At 46.7% G+C, this 17,325-nt stretch overlaps 1 protein-coding gene across 4 annotated transcripts in view; it reads left to right on the forward strand.

The window, feature by feature from the left end:
* Positions 1 to 17,325, forward strand: part of PDE4D (phosphodiesterase 4D) — a 1,198,511-nt gene that overhangs the window by 903,843 nt on the left and 277,343 nt on the right. For all 4 annotated transcript variants that reach the window (XM_075326371.1, XM_075326379.1, XM_075326394.1 and 1 more), the window contains exon 2: positions 6,769 to 6,960. In XM_075326371.1, coding sequence (XP_075182486.1) covers positions 6,769 to 6,960 — 192 coding nt within the window. The remainder of the gene's footprint in view (positions 1 to 6,768; positions 6,961 to 17,325) is intronic.

The following is a 17,325-nucleotide window of genomic DNA, read 5'->3' on the forward strand; positions in this document are numbered from 1 at the left end:
TAGGAGGTTTGTTCCATGCTATAGTAGCCTAGCAAAGCCCTTGACGGACCTCACCAAGAAGAAGCTGCCCTCTGCAGTCGATTGGACAGTGGACTGCGAGACAGCCTTCCGGGCCCTAAAGGACGCCCTGTCCAGCCCGCCCGTGCTACAGGCAGCCGACTTCACGCGGCCGTTTGTAGTACAGACCGACGCCAGTGACTTCGGCCTCGGTGCGGTGCTCAGCCAGGTGGACTCTGCGAGCCAAGAGCACCCAGTCTTGTACCTGAGCAGGAAGCTGTTACCAAGGGAAGTGGCCTATTCTACAATGGAGAAGGAGTGCCTGGCCATAGTGTGGGCCCTGCAGCGCCTGCAACCCTATCTATACGGGCGCCACTTCATCGTGGAGACGGACCACAATCCTCTCAGCTGGTTGCACACCGTCTCTGGGACGAATGGGCGATTGTTGCGATGGAGCCTTGCGCTCCAGCAATACGACTTCACCATTCGCCACAAAAGGGGCCGTGACCACGGTAACGCAGACGGGCTGTCCCGACAAGGAGAGGTCGCGGACGGGCGCACGGGGGAACACCGGAGGGTGCTGCCCCCTAGCGCCCTCAAAAGGGGGGAGGTGTGAGGTAAAGCCTGGGATATGAAGAGGAATTATGACGAGAAGTCATAATTGCTCTCATCACTCCCTGGCAGTGCCCCCCTCCCTTCTTGTTCCAAATGTACAGCATCTGGAAGGTGTCACATTCCACTTACACAACTCATGGCCATCTCCTCTGATATGGAGATGAGATGATGTGAGGACAATGGATCCAGGATGACTCCCTGCCGTCACCCTGTAACAAGAGTTGTATCTCATTAGCAAGGCTTGGAAGTAGCCAGACAGAACGACTCCAGTAAAAAATGGTTCATATCTCGCAAGCCATATCTCCGATAAATATGGCAACCATAACAATGGTGTCTCCGCATGTGGACGATGCTGGCACACCCTTTTTATGGAAGTAGGACATTGGGAAACACACCAAACGTGATATCAGCCATATGGGAACTCGTAGACAGGTCATGAGTCCCCTCGTTCTGCAGCTAAATTCATAACTGTCACAATGAGAGCATTGGCGTCCGTCTACGACGCTCCCAGGCACAGTTATGGCCAAAATCCCCTTTTCTGGATAATTCTGATCCATGCAGGGGGAGTGGCAGTGCTTCCCCGTGAGGTCACTAAGGTAGGAGGAGACCTGGATTTGCCCAGGTTGATAACCCTGCTTCGGCCATTTTCCAAGGTTCTTCTGCTCGGGGGCCTGGTTGGGAAAGACCTGGTGAGGGAGTTCCTGGAAACCTGGTCTACAGCGCCCCCCTGTGGCCAGACACACAAGGTAACTGATGTAATTGTATACCTGTTTGTAACCCATGCTTTGATTGTAACTGTACTCTGACATATGTATATTCTGTAGATTCCCTATTGTATATATTGTAGTTTCTAGTGTGCTTTAGGCGATTAAATTATATAATTAATCTTGGGCTGTTCTGTTATCTCGATCTTGAATCCCACGTCTGTGTGTTCGGCTAATAGTTACCGTGAAGCGGTTGGTGGCAGCGAGTTGTGCCAAGGATTATTGTGGGGAGGCCAGTGAGATCCGGGAAGATATTATATATTCCGCCCGCGGAGGTCGGGGGAATATATACCCTACTCTCACCGGGGACCCTTCAATAATCGGCATAAGTAGTATAGCGGCCTCCTTGCTTATTGTCGGGCAATTCCATAATTGGCCTGACTATAAGAGGGGCGCTAGAGAGCGCGTCACGTGCTCTGTCTGTCGGTCGGGAGGTATAAAGTAGGGGTGACCCCCACTTGTTACCCCCCGATTGTGACGTACTGGTAGCCAGCGCGGGGGATTTCTGAGTGACCCCCCGGTGGTTTGTGACACTAGGGTTTTATGTGTTTGGCTGTATGTTACCTATGAGGGACAGGTGTTATGCGGGGCCCTATTTGTGACTACCTGGCCCGGCCAGGGCGTCACACTCGCATAAGTGGAGGTGTTTGCTAATAATGTGGGGCCCATTATTCTGTATGGAGGACTATGTGTTTCCATTATTCTGTATGGAGGACTATGTGTTTCCATTATTCTGTACGGAGGGCTATGTGAGGCCCATTATTCTGTATGGAGGACTATAAAGGGCACATTATTCTGTATGAAAGACTATGTGGATCCCATTATTCTATTTTGACAGCTATGTGGGGCCCATTATTCTGTATGGAGAACTATGTGGGGCACATTATTATGTATGGAGGACTATGTGGGGCCCATTATTATTTATGGAGGACTATGTGGGGTCCATTATTATCCATTATTATTTATGGAGAACTATGTGAGGCCCACTATTCTGTATGGATGGCTATGTGGGGCACATTATTCTGTATGGAGGGCTATGTGGGGCCCACTATTCTGTATGGAGGGCTATGTGGTGCCCATTATTCTATATGGAGGACTATGTGGGGCCCATTATTCTGTATGGAGGGCTATGTGGGGCGCATTATTCTGTATGGAGGGCTATGTGGGGCGCATTATTCTGTATGGAGGGCTATGTGGGGCACATTATTCTGTATGGAGGGCTATGTGGGGCGCATTATTCTCTATGGAAGGCTATGTGGGGCACATTATTCTGTATGGAGGGCTATGTGGGGCGCATTATTCTGTATGGATGGCTATGTGAGGCCCACTATTCTGTATGGATGGCTATGGTGGGCACATTATTCTGTAAGGAAGGCTATGTGGGGCACATTATTCTGTATTTAGGGCTATGTGGGGCCCATTAATCTGTATGGAGTACTATGTGGGCCCACAAGTAGTTTGGCACACGACTCTTTCAAAGTTTTTAACTTTGGCCCTCTGTGTATTTGAGTTTGACATCCCTGCTATACACTGATTGATTGCTTTTACTTTTTATCCCACAACAGTAGAGTAAGTGATCTGCTCTATATTGTATTGTGTTCAGGTGCATTGCGGTATGCTCAGTTATGTGTCCATGGAAAGTATTTCTACATAGCAAGTACATGTACAGTATATATTAGTTTTATAGATATTCTGAATTAAAAAAAAACCATTGTGAAGATTATGGTAAATAAACCTCCATGCTTATGAATAATGTCTTGATTTAGAGCCATTATAGTACATTGGATGCCAGTTTTTCAGGAGCTTCCTCAAGAGACACATACTGTATCTTTGAGCATATTTCTTTGTAGAACTTGGCCCGCAATGTTGATTTTTTTTTTTTATAACAAAATTTTTATTACATTTTTCCAAAGCATACAAAGAAAAATAACATGGATATGCTCCACAATCATGTGAGCAATTAGTAGAAAACCATGTGTCAGGATACACATCTTATTATCCATTAATATAAGAAAGATAAGGACTATAACAAGACAAAGATTACAATACTAGACAAGGGGAAAGGAGGTATGGCGAGTGCAAGTGAGTATATAGGATTTCCGTAAAGACCTTACAGATCCATTATCCAGTAAATATCCCAAATGGACCAAATACTCTCAGTGATCCATCATGTTATATGACATAGCCGATAGATACTCCATTCTCCTCACTCCTTGGATTTGTGAATGGAGGTCGTTGAGTGAGGGTGGATGAGCTGACCTCCATCTACAGGCAATTAAACACCCGGCCACTGCGGTTATGTGTAACAATAACTATTTCACTTTCCTACCTAACTGAACAGGTGGAATATTTAATGGGTACAACTTAGGATCCAGGGGTGCACAATGTTGATTTTTAAATCCACAGCAGGTCTGTTTCTGCTGAAAGTGCACAGATTTTCTGGCTTTGGAAAACTCCTATGTCTGATTTTTAATTTCCTTTGAAAAAAAAAACTAACTGTGCTTTACTCACCCTCCCCATGTCCAGCGCTACGTATCCTCCACTGCTCCTGTTATCTGTTATTATCTGCAGCGCTGATGTACAAAGTTGATGACATGAGCCATTCATTACTGCAGCCAATAACAGACTCCAGTAGCAGCAGCGGAGACTTCACGTTGGACCTGGGGAGGTGAGTAAAGCACACTGTTTGCTTTTTTTTAAAAAAAACTGCAACTGGGAGACGCAGGCTTTCTGAAATTGGAAAACCCCTTTAAGAAGGAAACACCAAAAGCATCTTATTTGGCAAGGTTTTCCGCAAGGTTCTTGGCCTATATTAATAGTGTATTTTAGACTTTCCTGAATATTACAGTTTATACATAACATTATTTAGAATTTATAAAAGACTATTCATGATTGGGTTTTTTAATATTTGGCAAATGTTCTTGGGACTTCACAGCAACGAAGTCTTGACCAAATTAGGCTTCCAGCTAAGGACAATGCCCATAATAGTCAGCCAGACACATACGGGATCCATCAGCTAATAGATGAAGAACTGCGTCCATTCTTCCATGCCGATGCCGTGTGAGGTTTGCACATAATCCAGTATGGGATGTGTTGGTATAGTGAAGTGTGCCTGAAGCTTGCAGACATATACCTTGGCCGTAGCTGACACTGTACTCTGCCTGAGCGTGTCTGAGCAAGGAGTGTCCCGAGTGAGGTGGTAATACCAGTTTTGGATGATGAGGGTTTTGAAGAGTTCTCTAATATTTTAAGACTAGACTAAACATGACAAGGCCTTTGTCCTCATCCACACCACAGTAGAGTACATCATTGAAAACGCATAGAAAGACATTATTTTTGTGTATCAGGTAGCAAAATTTAGAAGCTACTACCACTTATTCCCTTTCCGTTGGGGTTCTGGTTCCTTTTTTCTGATGCAGTGGGAGACACCATGTGTGAGCAGTAGTTATTGTGTTATCACGTGGTTAGGTCTTAGCCACATTCTGTCTGACTGTCAGTCACCAGTAGATTGAGTTGAATAGCTCATTGTATACTATTTATTTCTTCAGCACTTTATGGCAAGTGACGCAGACTAGTGTTATGTAAAAAGACTTGCAGGACTCCGTTGGCCATGTTGGTAGTCCATCGTTGATGGACCAGAGCCCTACGAACCTCCACCTATCTGCCAGAATGCCCGGTGTCTCTTCTGATTAGTAGCCCTAGTGCAACATCATATGTGCATCATGTCACAATGATGATGTCTCGCCAAGCCTACTAATCAGAAGAGGTATCGGGATATCGGCAGGTACGACGAGATTCTGGCACAGGTGTGCCACGCTTGACAGACAGTCCTGTGGTGTCCGGCTGTAGAAGGCAATTATGCATATCAATAAGTTATCTGCCGTGTAAACTGAGACAGATATACCGTTATGCACTTTAATTTTTAAGCACGAGCACTTTATATATATGTATTGTTGCTAGGGTGCATTAGGGCTATTTTTAGGGACAGTCTTCGTGGAGGGGGGCACCATATTGTATCGTACATTATTAGGGTGCCGACCCCTGTGTGAGGTAGTGGATAGGAGGGAGATTTACATTAGGGTGTGTGCTATAACTAGACAAGCCCGTCTCCCACCCATACCTCTGTTAATCACTTGGTCCTGACCTCACTTAACTACCGATGTGGGGCAACAAGGACATACACACGATCTCTCGTAACGTACCTCACTAGCTATCCTTATTGAGCACGATTTGCACTTTATTATTAGATTTGAGCACCTTTTCATACCTGCCGCTAGGCTAATCTAGGGCAGGTTAAGCATAGCCATCGACGAGTGGGGGCGCTATATTTTATCTTTTAGGGTGCCAACCCCCACGTGAGGTAGTGTACAGGAGGGAGGTTTATCTTTAGGGTTTTATTCTCTAACCCTCCTCCCTTCTCCATCTGTGCACTTTAGGTAATTGTTTAATTATTCTGTGTTTTTTTCTGATGTTTTTAAGAGATTGAATTAAAATTGATGTTTTTAAGGGTTAATATATTATTTGTTTTCCAAAACTTTCCCTTTATTTGTTATATACTGGCTGTAGAAGGTAGCAGCGTTTGGCTACACAAACTACTTCCTGACATTCACTTCTTCTCTTCTTGAGGTTAATCCCTTTCCCTTTAGGACCCTGCTGATAATTATCAGCACTTCCCTTGGTGTCCTTAAATATTCTCATCCCCTCCTGGTCTTTGCTGGTGATAGAGTTAAAAACCTATACAAGCCTTGAATGCAAGCAGTTGGCTTGTATCCATTTGAAGAACGTCATTGTTTGTTGCAGTAGCTTTCCCTGAGTCATCCTGGAGATAAGGTGCTTTCCCCTGTGTGTGCTCCCTGTGTCTTCTTTAGTAGGGCTGACTAAGCGCTCATCCCATCCGTTCCCTACCTAGCGCCTAGTTCTAGGGTCAATCAGGGTCAGGTATCCTGTTCGGTGCATAGGTGCTGAATCTATCTAGTGAGGTCAGGGGAGCCAGGTGCCAGCGGAATATCTGGTCATCAATCTCCCCTTCCCTAGGAACAGGGTTTCCGTTCCCTGTCGCTGTATGTGTGGTACTTCCCCATACCTGGCGTGACAGATTTGGAGGGCTCTGGTCTGTTCACTGTAAACTAACGACATGGCGGATGGACCAGGGTCCTGTAAAATTTTTTGCTGTACTTTAATGTAGACCTTTTTTCTCTCATCTTACTCCACCCTTTCTTTTCAATCATAATCAGGTTTCATTTGTCACTATTATTGTAGGCCGACATTGATCCTTCGTTTGTGAATCTGAAATCCATGTAATTAAGAAAGGACAACAGCAAATAACCTTTATAATGATAACGATCATCATCATAATGATCATTGATGCTTATGTCTGTGTGTTTCCTTGCAGCTTTGATGTGGACAATGGCACCTCATCGGGACGGAGTCCCCTGGATCCCATGACTAGCCCAGGATCAGGGCTGATATTACAGGCCAACTTTGTCCACAGCCAACGAAGAGAATCATTTTTGTACAGGTCAGACAGTGACTATGACCTCTCTCCAAAGTCCATGTCTAGAAACTCCTCCATCGCAAGTGACATGTGAGTACCGGATCACTTTCCTTTCTGATGCTAGAATGAATGTGGCTGCTGTAAATAATGCCAGACATCAACTAATAAATATTATTACTACGAAAAGATATTTCAAATATTGCAGATTATCTTTGTCATTGCCAATAGTAAAAATATCCAACTATCAAGGATATTTGTACTGGAAGACACAAACCTCTAGATATAAATTATGTGATATCGTCAATATATTGTGATTTTGTGTCCCATCATCTTCTAATCTTAAAGGGTATCTGTCACCAGGTTTTTGCCATTTAATCTGAGAGCAGCATAACGTAGGGGCAGAGTTCCTGATTCCAGCGGTGTGTCACTTACTGGGCTGCTTAGTTTAGTTTTGATAAAATCACTGTTTAATCAGCAGTAGATTATCATTAGTCAGGCATATTCATGAGTTTTGTAAAACTGCTGAAGAGAAAACATTGATTTTATCAAAATAACAGCAAACAGCCCAGTAAGTGATACATCGCTGGAATCAGGGTCTCTGTCTCTACATTATGCTGCTCTCAGATGGGGGAGCAAAAACCTGGTGACAGATTCCCTTTAAAGTGGTTGTCCACTACTTTTACTCTGATGGCCTATCCTTAGGATAGACCATCAATGTATGATCAGCCGGGGTCCGACACCCGGCACTCCCACCAATCAGCTGTCCTCGGTGCTGGCGGCAGCAGAAGGTGGCTGGAAATGCTCAGTTCCAGAGCTGCCCTATCCTCTGATAGCTGCTGGGCCCTGCACATCCGCCTCCTATTCATTTGAATGGGAGGCGAATGGGCAGTACCCGGCCGTGACCGCTATTAGGTGACGGTGCAGCTCCAGAACTGAGCATTTCGGCTGCTTGCTGTCGCCGCCAGGACTGAACACTATTGATTAGTAGGGTGTCAGGAGTCAGACCCCGACCAATCAGAAATTAATGACTTAACCTAAGGATAGGCCATCAATGTTAAAGTGAGGGCCAACCTGTTTAACTAAACACCTGGTCACCACAGCCTACTTACTAGCACAAAGGGAACATATTTTTAAGCCCCTTCCACCCTACACTGAATAATTCACCGTAGCTTCCAAAGAAAGGTTTTTGATAGTTGGCATTGACACTGCTATTTATGCAGTTTATTTCGGTATTATTAGGGCATTTTGACATTCTTATTTAGGCACTGTACAATTGTATTGTTGACATTGTTGAGGCATTGTATGGGGCTATTTTGGGACACTGCATCGATCTGTGATTAGTTAAAAGCTACTTTGATGGTTCCTGTGGTTATTGTTTACTTGTCCTTCAGTGATGATGTCATATATGTATACGTAATTGCTGCAGTCAATCACTGACCGTAGCAGCTGTGTGCCATACACTCTAGCATCACCTATGTGTTAAGGGATTGACTGCAGCATTGACATGATTGAAGGGAAGTAAACAAGGACTGTTGGCCATCATGTGAGTTGTGGTTCTGGAGCAAGTGATTAATAGTTATTTTTTTACAACATTTTATACTTTTTTTTTTTTTAACTTGCAGAAAATCGCTTTAATAAGGATGTATGGAGCAGTGCTGTCAAAACTGCCTCCGATTATCAGCCTGGGGCACCTCATAGTTTGAGAAGTGCTGGTCTATAGACAGCTACTGTATAAATTTCTACATCGACCCTTTAAGGGAATCTGTCACCAGGTTTTTGCTACCTCATTTGAGAGCAGCATAAAGTAGACTAAGAGAGCTTGAATCCAACAATGTATCACTTAGATTACTGGCTGCATCTGTTCTGACATAATCAGAATTTTTAGATTTAGTCATGTAGCAGAGCTGAGAGAGCTGTCCCCACCCACACTAGGCTCTTTATAGAGGTGTTGCAAGTAAAATATATCTTTGTACCGTGTTAGCCAGTAGAGATAAAAAAATTGTTTAAAAGAACAGAGTTCTCAGTGGTTGAGGACTCTGTTCTTTTAAACAATTTTTTTATAGAGGTGTTGGTCAGGGGATGGAACATTCCAGACTGCCATGTGCGCGACTTTGTAGTCCAAGCAATGATAATGGTCCTGCTGCTCAAACAAACATAGCAAATAACCAACAGTACAGACCTTAACAAGACAGACATCCCTGAATTTTCTGTTAACCCTTACAGCAGGGTGGCTTCATGTTACATAGCAAAAAACTACTGACAGATTCCCTTTAAGCCCAAAGAAGTAGTTGCTCCTTTATTAAGGTTTTACGCAGCCTGAGCTACCATGCCTACAGAATACAGACACAATATGGGGGGAGGAGTGAGCTGTGCACTTTAGTGACCCTCTTCTGTGAGACCAATATGTATTCTTGTTCTTGCCATACTAAAGTAAACTCTTATATTTAGCTCAATGTTTACTCTCTAAATCTCATCGGAAAATGTTTGACATGGGACAATGCAAAAAGCATAATGGGTTAATGCCTACGGGAATTTTCCAGAAGAATATCTAAGTGCAGAGGAAATTTCTAGTTCTCGGAAAGTCAGAAAAGCTGAATCTTTTGTTGTCAACGACATGAACCACAAATGATCTGTAAAATGTTATCATGAATATTCCATTCCGGCTGGACCTGGCTTATTCAGATGGTCATATTTGGCTTTTTCTTCACATATTTGGACAGTGTCAAGAATTAGATGTGTTCCAGATTTAACAGCTAGTAATTATAACCAACCATTTTACACTGGTCCCGGTTGCATTTCACAATCCTTTGTGGAAGAATATACACATCTTGTACATGTCTTTGACATTCCCTGGAATGTGAATTGATGTTGGTCAAAAGTACAAAAGTAGCAGAAAATGCCTATAAAAGGAGTCCGTTATCCCAAATGTCCACATACTGTAGTCTTGTAGGAGATGGAGCAGGAATAAAAATAATTATTTTCATTTTTAAATCTGTTGCCCCCAAAACGGACTTTATTGTAATATACAAATGAGTGCTTGGTGCACCTTTGTCATAGAAAAATGCCTTCATGCACCATTCAACCCACTTTTTTAGATTATGAGCACTCTCCCTATTCAGGAATGCCCCATCACTCTCGTCTCACTTCTTCTATCACTCGGCTTTTCTGCTATCAATTCAGTGCAGGACTGAGCACCACAAATCAGTCTCCTTGCAGCTGACATTGCTCTCACTGTACAGTTATACCAAAGAGATAATATCAGAGGAAACGAGTGATGTCAGCAGTGAGGAGAGAGTGATTAGTTCAGGAGAAAGCACACTAAAGTGATAGTAGAGTAGTCGAGTGATGTAAGCAGTGAGTAGAGAGTAATTAGGGCAGGAGAGAGGACGCTAAAGTAATAGAGTAGTCAAGTGATGTCAGCAGGGAGAAGAGAGTGATTAGAGCAGGAGAGAGCACAGTAAAGTAATAGCAGAGCAGTCGAGTGATGTCAGCAGTCAAGAGAGAGTGAGTCAGGCAGGAGAGAGCACACTAAAGGGATAGAAGAAGAGTTGAGTGATGTAAGCAATGAGGGGAGAGTGATTAGAGCAGGAGAGAGCACACTAAAGTGATAGTAGAAGAGTCGAGTTATGTCAGAAGCAAGGAGAGAGTGATTATGGCAGGAGAGAGCACACTAAAGTAATATCAGTGGAGTCGAGTGATGTCAGCAGTGAGGAGAGAGTGGTTAGTTCAGGAAGGAGCTGTGGGGACACGGGGCTCAGTGGGTGCTCTCGTCCACTAAAACCCGCCGCCTTTAGAAAGACAGCGTGGCTCAGGGCTCATCCCAACTGAACGCCGGCCTCCTTAACCGTGGGCGTAACACTACTCAGACAACACAGGGTGAGGGAACCACAATAATTAAACTTTATTGGATCCCCAAACAATTAACGGCACATAACAAATAACCAGCAAAACACAAATGTAACAGGCAACAGAGTCTCACCCTTCCGCTGGCTCACCAGGGATTTAGAATGTCCATGCCTCAGAGGTTCCAGGGCTATTTACTACAATCCAGCAGCACCCCGCTTTTGGCGGGCACCCACCGAGAAAGGAATAATGCCAGATTCATGAAGCTGTGTGAGGTCTGCAAAGTCTGGAACAGGTGACTGAACTGTCCCAACCTGAGTGTCCTCCTTAGATAGTCCTGGTATGATATTACAATCCTGGCACCCGGAGTCGAAATCCCTAGGCTGTGGATATGGTCTCCAACCGGAACCGGAGTCCCTAGATTGAAGCCATAAGATATCCTGATCCTCTAGTCAGCGCCAAAGAGCTTAGACTGGATCCATCAGCATCCATCAACCTTCATCAACCCTGGTGGCTTAAAGAAGTCCCTTTTATAGCCATAACCTTCCCTTAGGATACACTGCGTCCTCATCGATTGGTTGGACAAGATTGCTTCTCCCATTGGATGAATTTCAAGCTGCATGGATAATGTTCATTTAAATGATGTGCATAGAGAGACTCAGTATATCTACATGGAGCCTGCAAGTCTCCGACTAGACAATGGCTACTAAGGTAATCACATTAGCAATACACAACTACAATACAACGATTACTGGAAGAGACTGGAGATACAATAGCTAAGTAAACATGACTTAGCACAAATAAGAACAATAGTCTGGCTGAATGTTAAGAAACTTTAACCCATGAGAGTCCATGTCATCACATTCCTCCCCCTTCTTAATATTAGCCAGACATGATAGGCTTCCGATCATCCTTCTCCTCTTGACGGCATTGTCCTTTTTAATGGTGAGGTCAGCAACAGAGGCTTGCATCTATACACCTCCCCCTGATTACCTCCCCCAAGTTGAGCAGCCATATTGTGGACAAGCACTAAGGTGGGGTCCATGAGTTGGGCCTGCACAAATCTCCCACTATCAATCCTCCCCCAGTCAATAGCCACAGTGTGGTTAGGCTTACTCACGGTTCTTGGCTCAGAAGTGGATGATGGAGACCGGGAATGCAAACCATCCCTGGAAAAGATGTTAGAAAGATCCACATCAGGGTCCTGCTTGGCTTGGAGGTGGGTGATGGCTGCTTCAAACTGACTGGATAGTCCTTGTCCTAGATCATTCTCCAAAATGACTGGTGTGAGCAGGTAATTCACAAGCCCCACTTTCACTTCCCTTTGAGTGGTATCCGAAACAACAGGCTTGGTGGGGCCATCTATGAACCCCACTTCAACTTCCTCCTGTCTAGTCCCCGAAACAACAGGTCTGGGGAGGCTGTCCATAAACTCCATATGGACCTCTTCCTGGTCAGACCCCAAAGTAACTGGTGTGGGGACGGTGTCCATAAGCTCCACATCAGCCTTGCTCTGATTAGTCTCCACAATGACAGGTGTGGGGAGGCTGTTCACAAGTCTCACATCAACCTCTCCCTGGTCCTTTCCCGAAATAACTGGTGTGGGGACGGTGTCCATAAGCTCCACATCAGCCTTGCTCTGGTCAGTCTCCACAATGACAGGTATGGGGAGGCTGTTCACAATCTCCACCTCGATCTCTCCCTGGTCGGTCCTTAGGTCCAACTGCACACATGCCAGAGGGACGTCTGAGCGCTGGCCCTCAGCCAGGGAGATGGATAATTGGGAATCTGGTAAAGGGTCTTCTGGAGAAACAATAACTGGGCTTACCAGAGTGATGGAAGATCCAATGTCTCGAAGTCCCTGAGCCTGTATATCACCGACCTTGACCGTCTGGATGTGGGGATGGAGGTTGGCTGGTGTACGGTGTCCGGCCTGCCGTAGGGTGTGGACTGGATAAACCACTTCCTCAGCTATTGGTGTTTCTTGGGAGTAGCATTCCTCAGGTCTCGTTGGTATATCTCGGCATATGTTGACTGGTTGGAGTGGCAGACGGGCTCCAAGCATTCGGCCTCGGTTTTGGAGACAATCTTTATCTATATGTCCATTGCGCCCACATGTATAACAGCGCCATAGATTGGGCGAGTCACAGGCCCTGTTTGTAGTCCTTTGTTTTGGCGCAGCTTCTGCTGGGTAGCGGGACCATCCTTCTCGACCGGCTGGTGTTAGCAGTACTGCAGCTGGAATCCCATAAACATATTCCAGAACATAAGCCCTCTCTTCTCTTGAGGATCTAGGCCCCAATGCATCCAACAACGCTGTGGCTTGGGCCATTTTGGACAAAGTTGATTCCCGATTGTCACTAGATCCATGATGTGGCACATAGTTTAAATCCTCTGGGTCAATATCGGCGGGATCCTCATCGTCCTCTGCATCATTCTGGGCATCCCAACGGACTAATTTCTGGATCAAGGCTGACCGAGTCTCAGCGTTCCAGTAAATAATCTTTCGCCTCTGGCACAGATCCTGTAGCATCCATTTACTGCAGCGGACGTAACTCCTCTCTTGTCCTTGTCCCATGGCTGAGCTGGTGGGGTTGGACATGGCAGCGTCCGAAACCTGAATGCCTCCCCTATGGCCTGCTGGGTATGCTTATGTGCCTCCCTGGTTGTTGAGCCCTGGAACACCAGTCCGCTGCAGCTCCCCTGGGTAAACCAGGCTGAGTAGAATCCCACCGCTGCCACCAATTGTGGAGACATAGGGCTCAGTGGGTGCTCTCGTCCACTAAAACCCGCCGCCTTTAGAAAGACAGCGTGGCTCAGGGCTCATCCCAACTGAACGCCGGCCTCCTTAACCGTGGGCGTAACACTACTCAGACAACACAGGGTGAGGGAACCACAATAATTAGACTTTATTGGATCCCCAAACAATTAACGGCACATAACCAGCAAAACTCACAAATGTAACAGGCAACAGAGTCTCACCCTTCCGCTGGCTCACCAGGGATTTAGAATGTCCTTGCCTCAGAGGTTCCAGGGCCGCTTACGCCAATCCAGCAGCACCCCGCTTTTGGCGGGCACCCACCGAGAAAGGAATAATGCCAGATTTAGGAAGCTGTCTGGGGTCTGCAAAGTCTGTAACAGGTGACTGAACTGTCCCAACCTGAGTGTCCTCCTTAGGTAGTCCTGGTTTGATGTTACAATCCTGGCAGCCGGAGTCAAAATCCCTAGGCTGTGGATATGGTCTCCAACCGGAACCGGAGTCCCTAGATTGAAGCCATAAGATATCCTGATCCTCTAGTCAGCTCCGAAGAGCTTAGACTGGATCCATCAGCATCCATCAACCACCTGGTGGCTTAAAGAAATCCCTTTTATAGCCACAGCCTTCCACTTGGATACACTGCGTCCTCATCGATTGGTTGGACAAGATCGCCTCTCCCATTGGATGAATCTCAAGCTGCATGGACAATGTTCATTTAAATGAGGTCTACAGAAAGACTGAGGGTATACATGTAGTCTGGGAGTCACCAACTAGACAATGGCTACTAAGGTAATCACATTAGCAATACACAACTACAATACAATGATTACTGGAAAAGTCTGGAGAGCAATAGCTAAGCAAACATGACTTAGCACACATAAGAACAATAGTCTGGCTGAATGTTAAGAAACTTTAAGGGTACCTTCACACTTTAGCGATGCAGCAGCGATCCGACCAGCGATCTGACCTGGTCAGGATCGCTGCTGCATCGCTACATGGTCACTGGTGAGCTGTCAAACAGGCAGATCTCACCAGCGACCAGTGACCAGCCCCCAGCCAGCAGCGACGTGCAAGCGACGCTGCGCTTGCACGGAGCCGGCGTCTGGAAGCTGCGGACACTGGTAACTAAGGTAAACATCGGGTATGGTTACCCGATGTTTACCTTAGTTACCAGCTCACACCGCTTAACTTAGCGTGTGCAGGGAGCAGGAGCCGGCACTGGCAGCATGAGAGCTGCGGAGGCTGGTAACGAAGGTAAATATCGGGTAACCACCTTGGTTACCCGATGTTTACCTTGGTTACAGCTTACCACAGGCTGTCAGACGCCGGCTCCTGCTCCCTTCACATTCAGGATTGTTGCTCTCTTGCTGTCACACGCAGCGATGTGTGTTTATCAGCGGGAGAGCAACAATAAAAAAACGAACCAGCACTGTGTGTAACGAGCAGCGATCTCACAGCAGGGGCCAGATCGCTGCTCAGTGTCACACACAGCGAGATCGCTAATGAGGTCACAAAAAACGTGACTCAGCAGCGATCTCAGTAGCGATCTCGCTGTGTGTGAAGTACCCCTAACCCATGAGAGTCCATGTCATCACAGGAGCACACAAAAGTGATAGTAGAGGAGTTGAATGTTGTCAGCAGCGAAGGGGGAGTGATTAGTGCGGAAGAGAACACACTAAAGGAGTCAAGTGATGTCAGCAGTGAGGAGAGAGTGATTAGTGCAGGAGAGAACACACTACAGTGATAGCAAATTAGTCGAGTGATGTGAGGATAGAGTGATTAGAGCAGGAGAGAGCACACTAAAGTGGTAGCAGAGGAGTCAAGTGATGTCAGCAGCGAGGAGAGAGTGATTAGTGCAGGAGAGAACACACTAAAGTGATAGCAGAGGAGGCGAGTAATGTCAGCAGTGAGAAGCTCATGATTAGTGCAGGAGAGTACACACTAAAGTGATAGCAGATGAGTCCAGTGATGTCAGCAGCCAAGAGAGGGTGATTAGTGCAGGAGAGAACACACTAAAGTGATAGCAGATGAGTTCAGTGATGTCAGCAGTGAGGAGTCGAGTGATCTCTTCTCGCTTCTGCATAAGAACAGTGCGCACATAGCAGAGGTTTATCTTAGGTCAATACTGTCAATCAACATAGAAGGAGCTGCCATAATCTAAATAAGTGGGTCCAACATTTCACCGAGACATTTAGTGATGACAATGCAGTGAGGGTCTTAATTTACATATCACAATAAAGTTCTTTTTTATGAGACAAAGTAAAAACAGATTTAAAAATGAAAATAATGATTTTTATTGTTGTTCCATCTCCTACAAGGCCATATGGTTAATCTGAAATGCAAATTTGAGGTAATCGACTCCCTTTAAGGCCTCTTTCACTCGTACGTGCCTTCGGTATGTGTTCGGCAGTTTTCTCACGTACCGGAGACACGTAGACCTAGGTATTCCTATGGTTTTGGACACACGTAAGTATTTGTGCACGGAACATGTGTCCGTTCCGTACTTACGTGTGTCCATGTGTTTCTCACGCCGACATGTTCGTTTTCTCCCCGCCATCACGGGTGTCACACGGAATGCAAATGTGTCACACTTAATGCAAATGGACCACACGGATGTGTTCCATGTGACATGCACCAGAGAGAAGACATGTGTCTGTGAGAAAAAAAAACAAAACTTTACTCACCTTCTCCAGCCCTGCTGTCTCTGCCGTTGCTGTCACTTGCTGCCGACCGCCGCTCATTATGCTAATTGACTTCACTGCGGCCGGAAGCAGCAGCAGCGGGGAGTCAGCAGGATCGGAGACCGAAGATCAGCACCATGGACAGCGACGCCAGTGTCGCGGGCGGGGAGGGCGTGCTGCGCTCACCACGCTCGGGTCTGGCGCTGCTGCTGCTGCTCGGTGGCTCGAGCGGTGGGCTGGATCCGGGGACTCGAGCGGCGCTCCTCGCCCGTGAGTGAAAAGGGGATGGTGTTGGGGATTTATTGTCCGTGACGCCACCCACGGTTGTGGTTAGGTTGTGACACCACCGCTGCTCTGGACGGGGATCCCGGGAGCGATGACAGGGAGCAGCTTGGATGTTGTTCTTCCCCTCCTTGGGTAGGGGGGTTGGTTGTCCCGGGGCCCGGTGAGAGAGGATAGGCAGGCGGGTTACGGGGCCTGGTGAGGTGCAGGGTCGCGGGGGCAGCGCGGTGCCGCACGGCACGGTGGTACTCACTCAGCCAATGAAGAATGCAAAGTCTCCGGTAAAACAAATGGCTGGATGGACGGGTCCCACAGACTGCTGCGGTGGTTCTTCTCCCGGTAGGTTGGTGGTGACTGCCTTTCCCTGCACCTGTGTTATGTTCTCGGTTCTGGTGGCTTCCCACCGGTAACCCGCTCCCCAGCTTTGATGGAGGCTGAGGGAGCCCCTTTTGCCCGCAGGCTCTGGCCCTGGGAACTGTAGCCTTGGCGGTGACTGTATTTCCCTTCACGGTTTGAGCTGTTGCCTTCAATCGGGTCTTGACTGCTGGGAAACCCCGGAGATTCCCTTCGCTAACGGATTTGACCAGTTTTACGGCGACTCCTAGCCTGGTCGGGGTCCGTAAGCCCTGCCGAGTGGTGCTGGCTTCTCTTCGCTCCCCGATCCGGTACCGGTGGGCCACCGCCCGTCCCCGGTCCTTACGGTTCACGTCAATCAGCCCCTCCTGCAGACGGTCACCACCGTCTGCTAACCTTGCTGTATGTGCCCGGGCCATGCACCTGGACACGGTCAGTCTCTTCCACTACCACTTCACTTCTCCAACTCCAAAACTGAACTGAACTCCCTTCCTTTTCCCGCCTCCCATAATGTGAACTCCTCGGTGGGTGGGGCCA

This window comes from Anomaloglossus baeobatrachus, chromosome 1 (genome assembly GCF_048569485.1).
Source record: "Anomaloglossus baeobatrachus isolate aAnoBae1 chromosome 1, aAnoBae1.hap1, whole genome shotgun sequence".
In the NCBI taxonomy this organism is placed as follows: domain Eukaryota; kingdom Metazoa; phylum Chordata; class Amphibia; order Anura; family Aromobatidae; genus Anomaloglossus; species Anomaloglossus baeobatrachus.